A 16,975-nucleotide genomic window follows, 5' to 3' on the forward strand; every position below is an offset into this window, starting at 1 on the left:
AACTGTGTGCATTATTTGGGGTAGGTATAGGGATTTATCATACATTTCCATAGAGGATGTTATTTAATGATGTCAGTAATACCAGGATCAAGATTGTTGGGAGAAATAGCAACCTCAGATATGCAGATATACCACTCTAATGGCAAGAAGTAAAGAGGAACTTAAGAGCCTCTTGATGAGGGTGAAAGAGGAGAGTGAAAAAGCTGACTTAAAACTCAACATTGCAGGCAGCGGTCCTAAGATGGCGGAGGAATAGGAAGGGGAGACCACTTTCTCTCCCACAAATTCATTGAAAGTTCATTTGAACGCTGTGCAAATACCACAAAAAACTTCTGAACGCTGGCGGAGGACACCAGGCACCCAGAAAGGCAGCCCATTGTCTTCAAAAGGAGGTGGGACAAAATATAAAAGATAAAAACAGAGATAAAAGAGTTACGGATGGAGACCCTCCCAGGGAGGGCGTCATAAAAGAGGAGAAGTTTCCAAACACGAGGACACCCTCTCACAGGTGGGTCTGTGGGGAGTTTTGGAAGCTCAGAGAGCATCAGAACCAGGAGGAAAAAATAAATAAATAAAACCCACAGATTACAGGCCTAACTGCAACTCCCAGCAGAGAAGTAGCACAGACGCTCGTGTGCGCCACCAGCAAGAGGGGCTGAATAGGGAGGCTCAGGCTGCATTGCTTAGGGTAAGGAGCAGGCCTGAATGCGAGGGCAATCTGAGGGAGCTAACATGAGATAGCAATCCAAACCAAGGGATAGCCAGAGAGGAAAAAAAAAGAGGAAAGAGAGAGAGTGAGAACTTTCCCGTGAAAAGCTCTAACATAAGGTACTGACAGGCCCGCTCACAGAACAAAGGACTGAGCAAACACCAGAGGAGAGCTAGCCGGCTGCTGACCAGCCCATTCCCCACCGGAGGCAGAGAGGCAGGTGGGCAACAGCCAGAGCTCGAAGGCAATGGGTGAACTCGGCCCCAGAGATGGCATCCCCTAGGGAGAAGGCAATGGCACCCCACTCCAGTACTCTTGCCTGGAAAATCCCATGGACGGAGGAGCCTGGTAGGCTGCAGTCCATGGGGTCGCTGAGGGTCGGACACCAACCCACTCCAGTGTTCTTGCCTGGAGAATCCCAGGGACGCGGGAGCCTGGTGGGCTGCCGTCTATGGGGTCGCACAGAGTCGGACACAACTGAAGTGACTTAGCAGCAACAGCAAGTTTATCATGCCACCCTAAGTGGATCTTCCTTAGAGCAGCGCCCGGGGCAATCGGATCCTGCCCCGTTTACAAAGCGATCCTAGAGACAGCTCGCCCGTCCGCCCACCTGTCCGTCGGTCCGCGCGTCCTTCCCTCCGCTCATGCGCATATCCGCCTCCGCCGCGGGGGGGCCCGGGCCCGCCCCCCGCCGCCCCCCGCCGCCCCCCGCCGCCCCCCGCCGGCCCCCGCCGCCCCCCGCCGCCCCCCGCCGCGGGCCCGCCCCCCGCCCGCCGCCCGCCGCCCGCCGCCCGCCGCCCGCCGCCCGCCGCCCGGGCGGGCCCGCCCGCCCGCGCCGCCCCCCGCCCGCGCCGCGCCCAAGACGACATCGCAGAGTTCTGCAGAAGGGTCCCAGAGACCTAAGGAGGTGAACGTGCGCCCTTAGTTAAATACGCCTGTAGTTCGGTCTGGACGCGAGAGAATACACTTTCCACCCACTTCTTAGGCACTGCTCACTCTTAAGAGGAAAAAGGAACAAAGAGGAAGTTCGAGGCCGCCGGTAAAGCTAGGCTACTGCAATGTCGAAGAGGGCTGCTGGACGCGTGCGGTGGGGCTCCGTGTGGCTGCTCTGGGTTCGGATGTCGGTGTTGGTGCTGGAGCGCTTCCAGCTCATCGCAGGTAGGATGCGGGAGAGAAGGAAAGAGGGAGGAGGGGTAGCGGTCGCTAGGCCGTGAGATCGCAGTCGGCTGGGTTCAGTTCAGTTCAGTGGCTCAGTCGTGTCCGACTCTGAGATCCTGTGAATCGCAGCACGCCAGGCCCCCCTGTCCATCACCAACTCCCGGAATTCACTCAAACTCATGTCCATCGAATTGGTGATGCCATCCAGCCATCTCATCCTCTGTCGTCCCCTTCTCCTCCTGCCCTCAATCTTTCCCAGCATCAGGGTCTTTTCCAATGAGTCAACTCTTCGCATCAGGTGGCCAAAGTATTGGAGTTTCAGCTTTAGCATCAGTCCTTCCAATGAACACTCCGGGACTGATCTCTCTTAGGATGGACTGGTTGGATCTCCTTGTAGTCCAAGGGACTCTCAGGAGTCTTCTCCAACACCACAGTTCAAAAGCATCAATTCTTTGGCGCTCAGCTTTCTTCACAGTCCAACTCTCACATCCATACACGACCACTGGAAAAACCATAGCCTTGACTAGACGGACCTTTGTTGGCAAAGTAGTATCTCTGCTTTTCAATATAGGGGCGCGAATAACCCCCAGGTAGCTTTCGGAAAATGCTGCTTGATTTGTTGAACAATTACATACAGAATCCCTGCTTTGTGCAGAGTCCCCTCGTGTAGGAGCCCGAAAACAAGTGTTTCCTCAAGTTTGTGCCCTGGTGTTCTGTAAACTTCTTTCTCCCTTGCATCATGCTAGTTGCTGGAACTGAGGGAAAAAATAAAAAATGTGAAATGAGACTACTCTGGGACTTTCCTGGTTGTCCAGTGGTTGAGACTCCACTTGCACTGCAGGAGGCAGGGGTTCAGTTTCTGTTGGGAGGGAACTAAGATCCCGCATGCCACCCGTGGTGGCCAAAAACAAAAAACACTCAACAGAAACCTCTTCAACAGCGGAGAAGGAATTGGGCCATGGATCATTCTAGCTGAGAGTCCCTTAAATTCCCTTTAAAAAGAAAAGGAAATAGACTCCACCTGCATATCTTGACTTCACTAAAGTCTTTACTGGGAGTGCATGGGTGTAACCGAAAGTGGGCTCCATCTGTTGGTCCCTCAAAAGCCAGTGAAGAGGCCAGGTTGGTGGAAAGGAAACTGCTTTATTTTGGATCTTAGTGGATTGGCTGGGTGGATGGGGTGGGGGTGGGGTTGGTTGGGGGAAGGAAAAAACAAAGTTCCAGGATTTTATGTGGGTTAATGAGGGGCCATGAACTAAGGGGTTTTGTATCTGAGGATGCACCCCTGGACCTGCCACCCCCCTGGACATTTCCAGTCACATGATTGTGTTTTAGAGTACCAGGACTATGTTTCTTTCAAGGGTCTTCCATAACCTTCTCTTGTTGCCACAGGTTTACTGCAAGTGGAGATGGCAGAGAGGACTCAGATGGTTTTCTTGAATGAAAATGTGACTATCTTTTGCAAGATCGCTGGTTCAGCACAGCTGGACATCAAAAGTATGGGTATCACCTGGTTTCAGAAGACTCAAAAGTCTGAAACCTACACCAAACTGTTTGAGTATTTCGGGAACCACAGGGAGGCATCCCAACGTGGAGCCTGTGTGTCTCTACGGAGTCTGGAGATGGGAGACGCCTCACTGCAGCTGCCTGGTGTCCGGCTGGAGGATGCAGGGGAGTACCGCTGTGAGCTGGTGGTTACTCCTCAGAAGGCTCAGGGGACTGTCTGGCTGGAGGTTGTAGGTGAGTGTCTGAGGGCAGTGCCCTGTGATTCTCATGGTGATGGGGCTTGCGGTGGAGATGTGGGTGGGCTGAGTGGAGCAGAGATTTAGAGCATGGGCCTAGGAGTCAAATAGGCATAGGTTTGAGTCCAGGACTTCCATGGATTTCTTAACAACTTTGGGCAAGTTTTTAATCACGCTGAAACTCTATAAACACATGTAATAGTGTTTTTTATGAGAGAATTGATTGTAGGGAAGTGGCTCGGAAAAATGCAGGTAAGATAGCTAGCAAGAAGTTGTTGTGCAGCACAGGGAGCTCAGCCCAGTGTTCCGAGATGCCCTAGAAGGGTGGAATGGGGGTGTGGGATGAAGGGGCTCAAGAGGGAGGGAATAGATGTGTACTTAGAGCTGATTCACACTGTTACACGGCAGAAATTATTGTAAAGCAATTATACTCCAATTAAAAAAATTTTTTAAATGCAGGTAAAATGCTCAGAATAGAGCTTGGTCCATTTAAAGTAGCAGTAAAAGATATTCACAGTAATTAGATAATTTCCCTGGTATGTCTGGAGTTAGCCTTCACTGAAGAGATACCTCTGAAAGGTAGCTGGGGAAGGAGAGAGATGGCACTCTGGTTTCATGGGTCTGAATCCTATTCTGTCTGACTTTGCTGCTTCCAAACTGAGTGACTGATCAGCCATTTAATATCTTTGCCTGTGAATTTTCCCACTCAAAATGAGGTAACAAGTCTTACCTGCCTCACAGTGTTCCGAGGATTACATAAGATCATGTATGAAAATGCTCGGCCAGTGCTGTTTTAAGGCAGGTGCTCAGTCAAGACTTAACAACAGCAACATTCTTCCCTAAACACCTTTTTGAACTCCTCTTTCTGCTTTTATAAGTAGGTTGGATTCTCTGTGGATGGGCTGGGGGCTGCCATAACAAAACACTACTGACTGGGTGGCTTATATAGCAGAAATTAATTTTTGCACAATTCTGGAATCTAGAAGTCTGAGGTCAAGGCGACAGCAGGGTTGGTTTCTTCCGAGGCCTCTTTCTTTGGCTTGTAGCTGGTTGTCTTTTTCCTGTGCTTGTGCATCCTAATCTTCTAAAAAGACATGAGTCAGATTAGGGGTCAACCTAATGATCTCTTTTAACTTACCAACAACCTCAGTAAAAACCCTATCTCTCAGCTTTTGCTTGTCTGTAAAGCTTTTGATTTCTCCTTCATATTTGAATGAGATCCTTGCTGGGTACAGTAATCTGGGTTGTAGGTTTTTCTCTTTCATCACTTTAAGGATGTCCTGCCATTCACTTCTAGCCTGAAGAGTTTCTATTGAAAGATCAGCTGTTATCCTTATGGGAATCCCCTTGTGTGTTATTTGTTGCTTTTCCCCTGCTGCTTTTAATATTTGCTCTTTGCGTTTGATCTTCGTTAACTTGATTAATATGTCTTGGGGTGTTTCACCTTGGCTTTATCCTGTTTGGGATGCTCTGGTTTCTTGGACTTGGATGGCTATTTCCTTCCCCAGTTTAGGGAAGCTTTCAACTATTACCTCCTCAGGTATTTTCTCTTGGCCTTTTCTTTTTGTCTTCTTCTGGGACTCCTATGATTTGAATGTTGGGGCATTTAACATTGTTCCAGAGGTCTCTCATGTTGTCCTCATTTCTTTTAATTCTTTTTTCTTTTTTCCTCTCTGCTTCATTTATTTCCACCTTTCTATCTTCCACCTCATTTATCCTATCTTCTGCCTCAGTTATTCTACTGTTGGTTTCCTCCAGAGTGCTTTTGATCTCAGTTATTGCATTATTCATTATTGATTGACTCTTTTTTATATCTTCTAAGTGCTTGTTAAACTTTTCTTGCATATTCTCAATCCTTGTCTCCAGTCTGTTTATCTGTACCTCCATTTTTGTTTTTGAGATTTTGGATCATCTTTACTATCATTATTCTGAATTCTTTTTCAGGTAGACCCCCTGTCTCCTCCTCTTTTGTTTGGTGTGCTGAGCATTTATTATGTTCCTTTACCTGCTTAATATTTCTCTGGCTTTTCATCTTGCTTAGATTGCTGTGTTTGGGGTGGCCTTTCTGTATGCTGAAAGTTTGTGGTTCCTTTTTATTGTGGAGGGTCCTCCCTGAGGGTGGGGCTGGATGAGTGGCTTGTCAAGGTTTCCTGGTTAGGGAAGCTTGCGTCGATGTTCTGGTGGGTGGAGATGGATCTCTTCTCTCTGGAGTGCAATGACATGTCCAGTAGTGAGTTTTGAGGTGTCTATGGGTTTGGTGTGACTTTTGGCCACCTGTTTTTTTGTGCTCAGGGTTATTTTTTTGTTTTGTTGGAGAATTTTCTTGGTATGTCTTGCTCTGAAACTTGTTGGCTCTAGGGTGACGCTTGGTTTCAGTGTAGGTATGGAGGCTTTTGGATGAGCTCTTGTCGATTAATGTTCCCTGGAGTCAGGAGTTTTCTGGTGTTCTCAAGTTTTGGATTTAAGCCTCCTGCCTCTGGCTTTCAGTCTTATTCTTACAGTAGCCTCAAGACTTCTCCATCCATACAGCATCGATGATAAACATCTAGGTTAATGTGAGAAGATTCTCCACCGTGGGGGATACCCAGAGAGGTTCACAGAGTTACATGAAGGAGAGAAGAGGGAGGAGGGAGATAGAGGAGACCAGGAGAAGAAGAGGGGGTATCAAAAGGGGAGAGAGCAAGCTAGCCAGTAATCAAGTCTCTATTTGCTCTCCACAGTCTGGAACACTCAGAGAGGTTCATGGAGTTACACAGAGAAGAGAAGAGGGAGGAAGGAGACAGAGGCAGCCAGGAGGAGAGGAGAGGGAGTCAAAAGGAGAGAGACCAGTCTAGTCTGTGATCAGTTCCCTAAGTGTTTCCACAGCCGGAAACACCCAAAGAGATTCACAGCGTTAACTAGAGAAGAGAAGGGGGAGGGAGGAGATAGAGGTGACCTGGGGAGGAAAAAAAGAGTCAAAAGGGGAGAGAGCAATCAAGCCAGTAATCACACGCCTAAGTAAAAATGGGAACTGAAGATTAGATTCTTAAAGGTACAAAATTGATAAATACCAAAAAGCAAATATTAAAAATCTAGAAGTTAGACTCTCAAAAATACAATTATTAAAAATATAAAACAAAATCACAAAAATTATAAAAAATATATATGAAATTTGCTTTAAAATAGGGTCCTTTTTTGCAAGGTAATAATAGATTATAAAAATGAAAATTAAAGGAGTAATAAAGAACTTATAAAGAATTAAAAAATGATAATAGTAAAATATATCTAGGAATTTCTCTGGAGCTGTTGAGGGCAGTGTGGGGTCAGTTCAGTTTCAGATAGTTCCTTGTTCCAGCTTATACTTCTTCTCAAGGTTTATAGGCCCCTTCCAATGCTTAGTCAATGCTCACTACAGGGTTTTAATCTGTTACACCTGTCACTTCCAAAACGGTTCCCTCTTCTTTGTTTATTTTGGCTTCTTCTGTTTGCAAGTCTCTTTAGTGTCTAATTTCTGCCCTGACACAGGGGTGAAGGTGGTCACTTGTTCAGTTGTGCTGTGGGGAGGAACACTGGAAACAAATGTCACTGGCGTGTGTGGGGAGTGCTTGCAGTGTATGGACCACACTGGGTTTGCCCCAGCTCACGGCGCATGTGCTTATATGACCCAGCAGTCCCACTGCTGGGCATGCACACTGAGGAAACCAGAACTGAAAGAGACACGTGTGCCCCAGTGTTCATCGCAGCACTGTTTACAATAGCCAGGACATGGAAGCAACCTAGATGCCCATCAGCAGACGAATGGATAAGAATGCTGTGGTACATATACACAATGGAGTATTACTCAGCTGTTAAAAAGAATGCATTTCAGCCAGTTCTAATGAGATGGATGAAATGAGCCTATTATACAGAGTGAAGTAAGTCAGAAAGAAAAACACCAGTACAGTATATTAACGCATATATATGGAATTTAGAAAGATGGTAACAATGACCCTATATGCGAGACAGCAAAAGAGTCAGAGATGTAAAGAGCAGACTTTTGGATTCTGGGAGAAGGCGAGGGTGGGATGATTTGAGAGAATAGCATTGAAATAGGTATATTACCACATGTGAAATAGATCGCCAGTCCAGGTTTGATGCATGAGATAAGGTGCTCAGGGCCGGTGCACTGGGATGAACCTGAGGGATGGGATGGGGAGGGAGGTTGGAGGGGGGTTTAGGATGGGAAACACACGTACACCCGTGGCTGATTCATGTTATTGTATGGCAAAAACCACTACAATATTGTAAAGTAATTAGCCTCCAATTAATTAAAAAAAAACTGTATCTCTAAATATAGTCACAGTCTGAGGGAATAGATTTAGAACTTCAACATATGAATTTGGGAGGGGGTACAATTCAGTATAACTGGGGGACACTATCTGTGAGCCCTCCACAATTTCACTGAAGACTTGGAATGTTTTGTACATATCAATTTTGGAGGTAGGGATGTATATTAGAATTCCTCTGCAACTGATAACCTAAAATAAAAGTATTTTTTTGTCTTTCAAAAATTAAATAAATAAATAGACTTTATTTTTTTAGAAGAGGTTTAGATTTATGGAGAAATTGCAAAGATAGTACAGAGTTCCCATATTACTCTTGCCTCCGCACCCCACTTGCCCTATTAACATCTTGCATTTATGCTGTATTTTTATAATTAATGAACCAATATTGATACATTATTATTTATTAAAGTCCATAGTTTATTCGCTTGTAGCTCAGTCGGTAAAGAATCTACCTGCAGTGTGGGAGACCTGGGTTGGATCCCTGGGTCAGGAAGATCCGCTGGAGAAGGAAATGGCAACCCACTCCAGTATCCTTGCCTGGAATATCTCATGGACACAGGAGCCTGGTGGGCTGCAGTCCATGGGGTCGGAAAGAGTAGGGCACGACTGAGTGACTAACACTTACTTACATAGTTTATTCAGATTTCCTTAGTTTTTTCCTCCTGATAATTTTCTTTGCTCTGAAGGCTACTATGTTTTCAAAAATAGTTTTATTTAATTATTTGTTTTTGGCTGTGCTTGGTTTTCATCGCTCCACGGACTTCTCTCTAGTTGTGGCAAATAGGGGATGCCTCTCATTGCAGTGGCCTCTCAGTGTGGAGCATGGGCTCTAGGGCACATGTGCCTAATCATTATTTAAAAGTCCCTATCTGGTAATTCCAAAATCTGTGTCATACCAGAATTTGGGTCTGATGCTTGCTTTGTCTTTTCATACTTTTTGGCATGCCTTGTAATTTTTTGTTGAAAACTAGATCTTACGTATCAGATAATAGGAACTGAGGTGAATAGGCTTTTGGTATGAGGATCTGGGTTTCTTTGGCTAGGAGTTGCACTCTGTTTAATGTTAATGCTGTGCCTGTCAGAGACTTCAGTTCCTTCTGGTGTCTTCCTCCCGCCCCTTGCCTTGTTTTCTTTGAGTTTCCTCATGAACTCCTTCTGAAATCGAGCCTGTGTTTAACAGCTCTCTCAGCTGTAATCTGCTGTTATCATTCTAGGGCTCTGTTGATGTAGTGGTAAGGTGTCATAGAGGGGAAGCTGTTGATAATTTTCTGATTAAATCTCATTCTTTGAGTTGCCTGAGCCCTAGACTGTCTCACCTTCACAAGTGTTTCTAGGTGAGACAGGAAGGCTAGAGGGGGCTGGAGCTGGCTAAACATCACTATCCCAGGTCAGATAAGTTGAAGTGAAGTTGAAGTTGCTCAGTCGTGTCCGACTCTTTGCGGCCCCATGGACGGAAGTCCATGGGATTCTCTAGGCAAGAATACTGGAGTGGATTGCCATTTGCTTCTCCAGAGGATCTTCCCAACCCAGGGATCGAACCCGGGTCTCCCGCATTGGAGGCATACGCTTTAACCTCTGAGCCACCAGGGAAGCCAGATAAGACTTTGGCAAATTCTTCTCCCTTGAGAGCATCCTTTATTGTGGAGAATGCACTGGGTGTGTGTGTGTGTGTGTGTGTGTGTGTGTGTGTATGTGTGTGTGTATATATATATATATATATATATATTTAATTTTATTTGATTACTTAGTTCTGACTGCTCTGGGTCTTTGTTGCTGTACACCGGCTTTCCCTAGTTGCAGCAAGTAGGCGCTACTCCCAGGCTGTGGTGTGCGGGCTGCTTATTACGGCAGCTTCTCTTGCTGCAGAACACAGGCTCCAGGGCGCACAGGCTGCAGTAGTTGTGGAACATGGGCTTAGTTGCTCTGCAGCATGTGGAATCTTCCCAGACCAGGGATCAAGCCTGTGTCCCCTACATTGGCAGGTGGATTCTTAAACCCTGGACCAGCAGGGAGTCCTGGGTATATTTTGAAATAGTTACCTTTCTTCTCTTCCCTGCTCAAAACAGGAGGGGATTTTTCTTGGATCTTCACAGTGAGAACCTGGTACGATTCTTGGAGGTACAACTCATGAAAGTGTATGGCCCCCTCTAAGGCTGGGCCTCTAGGAGATTTTTACTCTCAACCTAGTCCACACGTATCCTTTAGCATTTTGTCAGAGTTAGTACTTATGTATGTCAACCAGTTTATTGCTCTAGTACATTCTGCCTAAGGTTTTATGATCTTGGCTGTGATTCTCTCAATCTGCCTGTGTGTGTCTCTGGTTTACAGGGTGGTGGTTTGCCTTGTCACCTCAATTCTTCCATGAATCTAAAGAAAGCCGTGGATTTTCAGTATGTTCAGCTCAGCTTTCTTTCCTGTTGCAAGGATAGAAATGATGACTTTCAAGATCTTTACATGTGAGAGGGGAAGCCAGAGGTCAGTAGTGCTTTTAAGAAGGCGGCTTATTTTCCTTTCACAAAAATGTAGCCAACCCAGGGCAGATATGGCAGTGCTCTGATCATCTGGGACCCAGGATCCTTTTATCTTGTCACTTTGCTGTCCTCAACCTGCATTTCCACCTTGTGTTTAGAAACAGCTTCTCTGTCCTCAGCCATGACATGCTATTCCAGCCATTCTGTAGAAAGAAGGAAGGGGAGGGGGAGAGACACTGTTCTTTTCTTTAAGACACCCTTGTTATTTCAGGATACTTCTTAGAAGTTGTTCTCACCACTTCTGATTACAATCAAACTTTCAGACCCTTAGGTCACATGACTATACCCAGCTGCAGAGGAGGGTGGGAGAAGCAGCTTTAACTTGGAGGTGTCATGGAAGAATGGAGACTGGCAGCAATTAGCAGTCTCTGCCCACATCAGTGTTTATTCCAAGGGATTCTTCAGATTCCCAAAGGTATCTGTGACACAGAGGGGCTTAAGAAACTCTGCTTTATAAAACTGCCTGAGATTCAGGGTCACAGCATATCAGTCCCCCGCTGGCACTGGGACCAACGTACCCAGAACACTTAGTCTAAGCAGAATACCAGTCAGTTTACTTCGCTTTCTTGAAGGCTTGCCATGGGTCTGACATTGAGCTGATGATAAGCAAATCTCTACCTACCCTCAAAGAATGATTTTTCTCCCCTGGCAGCTCAGCCAGTCAGCAACTTGTCTGAACAAGTCATGGTGAAAGATAGCGGGGACAAACATATTTTATGTACATCAAGTGGGTTCTACCCAGAGCATATTAACATCACGTGGAAAAAGTGGACCCAGAATGATCCCCACTTCCGGGAATTTTCTAAGAACATCACCACTGACCACATGGTCAAGAATGAGGATGGTACATTTAATATCACTAGCCACCTGAGGCTGAAGCCATCTCTGGAAGACAATGGGACCATCTATCAGTGTGTGGTATGGCATGTATCCTTGCCCACAATCCAGAGTTTCAACTTCCGCTTGATTCTACATCCAGGTAAGCATCTTCCTGGACATCTCCCTTACTCTTCCTCTTGAGGGGAGTATCATATAAACTTTGGTTATATAGGGAAGGGGAGAAAGATTGGTCTGATTTAGCTCAGCCCCAGAGTCGGCAGTCCAAATTAGGTCCCTAAGCCAGGACAGATGGTCCACTAGGTGGACAGATGGTCTAATAGGTGGACAGATGGTCCACTAGGTGGACAGGTGGTCCACTAGGCGACCTGGCCTCTATGCTCATGGCTCTGGTCCTAGGTGGGGATGACCCTGTTGGTCCAATGCATCTGCATAGAGCTGAGAGAGGTAATGAAGGCAGAGGCTGACTGGTGGCCCTGAGGGATGTGGTCGGGGTGTGCCAGGTGGGGCTTGAGATGATCCTGAAGGGAGAGAAAAATTGTTCTTGGAAGTAAAGACCAGGGATTGTGTGGGTAGTGTGTGCACAGATGTGTTTAGGGTATCTCAGAAACAGGGGAATATGAAATTGAAATATGCTTTGTGTGTTTGGTATCAGGGATTTGTCTGGGCTGGATGATATGTATATATCTTGGCCCATTGCTGTTGGTTAGTTGCTAAGTTGTATCCAACTCCTTGTGACCCCATGCACTGTAACTCGCCAGGCTCTTCTGTCCGTGGGATTTCCTAGGTAAGAATATGGAAGTAGATTGGCAGGCAGATTCTTTATTATCACCAGTTACCAGGTAAGCCCTGTTAGTCCATGTGGACTGCTGTAACAAATTGCCGCAGACTAGGTGGCTTATAAGAGCCTCCTCAGGTGGTACAGTGGTAAAGAATCCACCTGCCAAAGAAGGAGATGCGGGTTCAATCCCTGGGTTGGGGAGATCCCCTGGAGAAGGAAATGGCAACCCACTTCAGTATTTTTCCCTAGGAAATCTCATGGGCAAGAAGAGCCTGACAGGCTACAGTGCATGGGATTGCAAAGAGTCAGCCATGACTGGAGTGCTCAGCATGACTGAGCACGCACACGCATGCATGCGGGTGGCTTATAAGCAACAGAACTTCACTTCTCACAGTTCTGGAGGCTGGAGTCCCAAGATTAGTGGCCAGCATGGTTGGGTGAGAGCCCTTTTGCAGGTTTCAGACTTCTCATCCTGTCCTCACAAGGTGGAAGGGGTGAGGGATCTCTCAGGGTCCTCCTTTATAGGGCACTGATCTCACTCCTGAGTGCCCCACCCTCATGACCTAATCACCTCCCCAAAGCCCTGTCTCCTAATGCTGTCATACTGGGCATTAAGATTTCAGCATTCAGATTTTGAGGGGAGAGTGACATCCCGTCTCTAGCAGTATACAGGTGATACGGGATGGTATAGTGGTGTGGAAGCTTTAAACATGTGCACAGCATGTGCATACCGTATGTGGTGTTTGATATTGCTGTATTTCTGATAAGTGCTAAACTGGCTGTTTGACGTCTGGAGGTGTAAGTGATAGGATGGAGGAGGGCAAAGACGTGGCAGAAGGTTGGTGGTACTGTCTCTGACAGAAGATGACATGCAACCACGCAGAGCCTAGAAGCAGCCATGTGGTCTCTTTGGCCCCTGCCAGTAGGCTTCCTCTTAACATTTTCTTCCTTCTTTCTGCAGAATCTGAGAAGAAAACTGACTGGTTCTATATCAGAATGGGTGTATTAATCATTGGACTGATCATATTAATCATTGCATACTTTTTTAATGTTTTTTTCTTAAGAAAAGGTAAGGGGCTCCAAAGAAAAGTTTAGCCTTGTGTTTTGGAGTAGGCTCTGGGAGTTCAGAATTCATGGCCAGCGCATGGTGTTAGAGAGCCCTCAGGACTGATGCTGGGGTGTTCTAAGTATGTTTATGATGTATGGCTCTTTCTGATGTGTTGGGGACAGACTGTCTCATCTGGTCTCCATGTAGTGGCCTGGGACTCTGGGAAGATGCACTGTAAAGCCCCTCTGCCTCCTCCTGATGAACCGGCTCACTGAATCAGGCCTGACCTCGTTGTTCACACCAGGCCCATGAATGATATATGAGCGGCAGTATTGCTGTCGCATATAGAGTCCTTGGCTCAGAAAGGGGATTTCCTTCCCCACCATTTCCGCATATTTTGTTAATAACTCAATGGGATAACTTACCACCCAAATTATACTGGTTTAACTAAGAATTTCCAACCCTAGTGAGGGTGTTTCCAATCTAAAACATGTTTCCAAACATGTTATTCCCTATGGTCCAAATAGCAAATAAAACAACTCAAACTGTGGTTGAGGCCAGTTTAAATGCATTAGTTAAATGCTTTTGGGTAATAAAACTGCCCCCAATTATTTACAGGCCTGCCAATGCAGAATCTGTGCAATAGCTAGTATATCTCATTATAAACGCTTTTGGAAAAGCAGACCAATCCATTCATCAAGAAAAAAGGCTGTTTGTCTAAAGCTGGCCAACTGATTCATAGGATTTACTCTCCTGATTTAACCTAGGTCAGGAAAAATGCTGGAAATGGTGCCTGCAGAAGGATGAGGAGAGAGGGTCTGTGCTCGTGTTGTCCAGCTCTATAGACTGCCAGGCTCCTCTGTCCATGGAATTTTCCAAGCAAGAACACTGGAATGGGTTGCCATTTCCTTCTCCAGGGGCTCTTCCCAACTCAGAGATCGAACCCAAGTCTCCTGCATTCCAGGTGGATTCTTTACTGCTTGAGCCACTGGGGAAGCTGGAGAATGAGAGACACTGTAATCAGAGACTTCTGGAGGATAAGAGACCCTCGAAGCTGGAACTGGATCAGATGACCGCTTCCTCAGTGCATCAGCAAATCTAGCTAAGATCATCAGTGCCAACAGAACTGACTCTTGAGTGCATGAGACTTATTTTTCAAAGCCACTTGAAAAATAAAGCAATAGAATGACTTGTTATACAGCAAAAGCTGACTGATACATTTCTTCTGGAAGCTGGATTTTGACCTAAACGTGTAGTTGCCATGGAGATGTGCTGCTGAGACTCCCTTCAAGAGAGAGCCTGCTATGAAGAGGGTACTTAGCCACCATGTTCCAGCTATGGCATCTCAGGCATCTGCTATAGTTTTCAAGCTTACTTGAAAGCAATGCTCTCCCTCACTTATCCCTTCTTCCTCCCTTCACAGATAGTGGACCTGTGTCAAAGTTTCAGTCAGAACTGTATTTATTTCCCTCTGATTTCAGTTCAGTTCAGTTCAGTCGCTCAGTCATGTCCGACTCTTTGCAACCCCATGAATCGCAGCATGCCAGCCTTCCCTGTCCATCACCAACTCCCGGAGTTCACTCAAACTCACGTCCATCGAGTCAGTGATGCCATCCAGCCATCTCATCCTCTGTCATCCCCTTCTCCTCCTGCCCTCAATCCCTTCCAGCATCAGTCTTTTCCAATGAGTCAACTCTTCTCATGGTGACTCATGAGGTGGCCAAAGTACTGGAGTTCCCTGTAATTATTTATCTTCCCTTCCCCAATAACAATGGCATAATGAGAAAAACTGGAATTGGTCAAGTGAAGTAAGAGTACGTAGAAGCAGGGTTCTGTAATGAATTGTGCGGTTGCATATGCACTTGGTATCACTGCTTCAATTATTGACATCAATGCCTGGAAGAACCTAAGGACTGCGGAAAGACAGAAGTTTACACTTCTGTACCCAGGGTGGCCAGTTTAGGTGGCCTGCCTTTCACATCACTCCAGAGTGGAAATAGAGGGTGTAGGTAGATGAAGATATACAATGCCCCAGCAGGTGTACCTGGCAGAGAGGATGCCAATGGTAGGGAAAGAGCAATTGGCGGTGGCAGTAGTCAGGCTCTGTCTTGGTCCACAGCCTCTCGCTCTTGCCCCACGTTTGGTAAATGATTATGTAAGAGTTGAGATCACTTATAGCTCTGTGCATGCATGTCACGAGGTACTTCTTGGCCACAGGCTGCTTTGTCCTGTAAGTATATATAAGCTCCGCCTGAAAAGCCCTGGAGGCTGCATTAAGGTTACTTTACGGCTATGCTAAAGTTATATTATGGCTGCTGCCATGAGTGCTGTGCCAGTCAGGAGAGAATAAACGTGACTGCAGTTCCTGTGGCTCTCTGCGTCTTCTTCCAGCCTCTTAGTTCACGCCTCCCCTACTCTGGGTTCAGCAATGCATACAGTGAGTTACAGCAGGACAGCTGGTATAGTCAGCAGAATACAGCGAGACACCAATACTCTGGGTTCTAATGCAATAAGCCCACCCTCTGGAACCCAGTTCTGACTCTAACCCCATTGTTTGGCCTTTCCCCAACTCCTTTCAAGTTGGAACAGATCTGTTGTTATTCAAGCCTACCCTAATCCGGGGTCAGCAGCAATCATGTCTTCTTCCTCCAGGTCTTCTGCATGTCTTTGTACAATAAGGTGTCTGACACTGGCCCTGGGGAGACCTCAGAGGTGAACCCAGAGATGAATGGGGAACCAGAGCTACTCTTTGCAGCAAGCACTCTAGGAAAGTTCTCCCTAAGAAAAGATGTTGGAGAGGAACTCAAGAGCAGGACAGAGCTGAGAGGATGATACACGAGGAGAGTGGGTTCGTAGAAACTGGCTGAGTCCTCCCCAGCAGAAAGACCAGAGGGCCACCTAGGTGGGCCACAGGTGGGCTGAGTGGTGACTGGCTGGAGATACCAAACCCAGAGACATTAGGCCTGAGCAGGTTTTCCGAATGTCTAAGCAGGCTAGTTTCTCCAGCCTAGCAGTTCAGTTCCACTACTGGAAGAGGGTGGCTTGGCTTCCCTTCTCTGCTGAGCTCAGGACTGAGACCCAGGACACAGGTCACAACACCTGTGTGAGTTGGAGACAGGGATGGCAGATGTGCAGCGTCAGTCTGCACTGCCACCTGACTGGCTGGAGTTGGGGGAGCCTGCAAGGTAGGGACCCCAGTCCACATGAAGAAGGCAGAAGATGGAGTGTTCTTCATAGACACCAGCGGGAAAGTCTCTTCCCCACCAATAGGGAAGAAACTTTGTATTCTATTACAAATTAACCAATAAAGGGCTGTTGCCTATAAGGTTGAATTATACATAATGGCCCATCCCTGGGAAGCCTGCCTTCCAGGTAACAAGTATTGAGCTAAAATACCTTTGTTTGGCTCAAAGGAAACATCCTGATGACCTATGAATGACTGCAGAAAGGAAGCAATGAACACATCTCCTCTGGAGGATGACCAGAACCAGTAAAGATATTTGATTTTTACTTCCTCCCGTTGCCTGAATTCTAACTCAGGCAAGATGGTTCTGAGGAGCATGAGTCCACCATCTTCCTGGGCTACTGATTTTCTAAATAAAGTCGCTATTCCTTGCCCCAACAACTCGTCTCTTGATTTATTGGCCTCTCATGTGGCGAGCAATATGAGCTTGGACTCAGTAGCAGTCCCTCTGGCTCCTTTGGTGTTTGGACATGATCTGGGCTGACACTTACAGATGAGTCGGCATCAGTCTCAAATCTGGGACCTTCCTGAGTTACACTTTCCCTCTTGTTCTTGGTCTAGAGACACTTGTCTGCTGGTGGTGGTTTTTGACAACTGAGAGCAAGGTGGCACCCCTAGTAA

General features: G+C 46.6%; 1 protein-coding gene across 1 annotated transcript; it reads left to right on the forward strand.

The window, feature by feature from the left end:
- Window positions 1,567-14,651, forward strand: NCR3LG1 (natural killer cell cytotoxicity receptor 3 ligand 1). Its single transcript, XM_005689580.3, has 5 exons — window positions 1,567-1,867; window positions 3,260-3,607; window positions 11,097-11,423; window positions 13,024-13,131; window positions 13,878-14,651. Exons 1-5 carry the CDS (start codon window positions 1,768-1,770, stop codon window positions 14,210-14,212), a joined length of 1,218 nt encoding a protein of 405 aa, XP_005689637.2. The 5' UTR covers window positions 1,567-1,767; the 3' UTR covers window positions 14,213-14,651.

This window comes from Capra hircus, chromosome 15 (genome assembly GCF_001704415.2).
Source record: "Capra hircus breed San Clemente chromosome 15, ASM170441v1, whole genome shotgun sequence".
In the NCBI taxonomy this organism is placed as follows: domain Eukaryota; kingdom Metazoa; phylum Chordata; class Mammalia; order Artiodactyla; family Bovidae; genus Capra; species Capra hircus.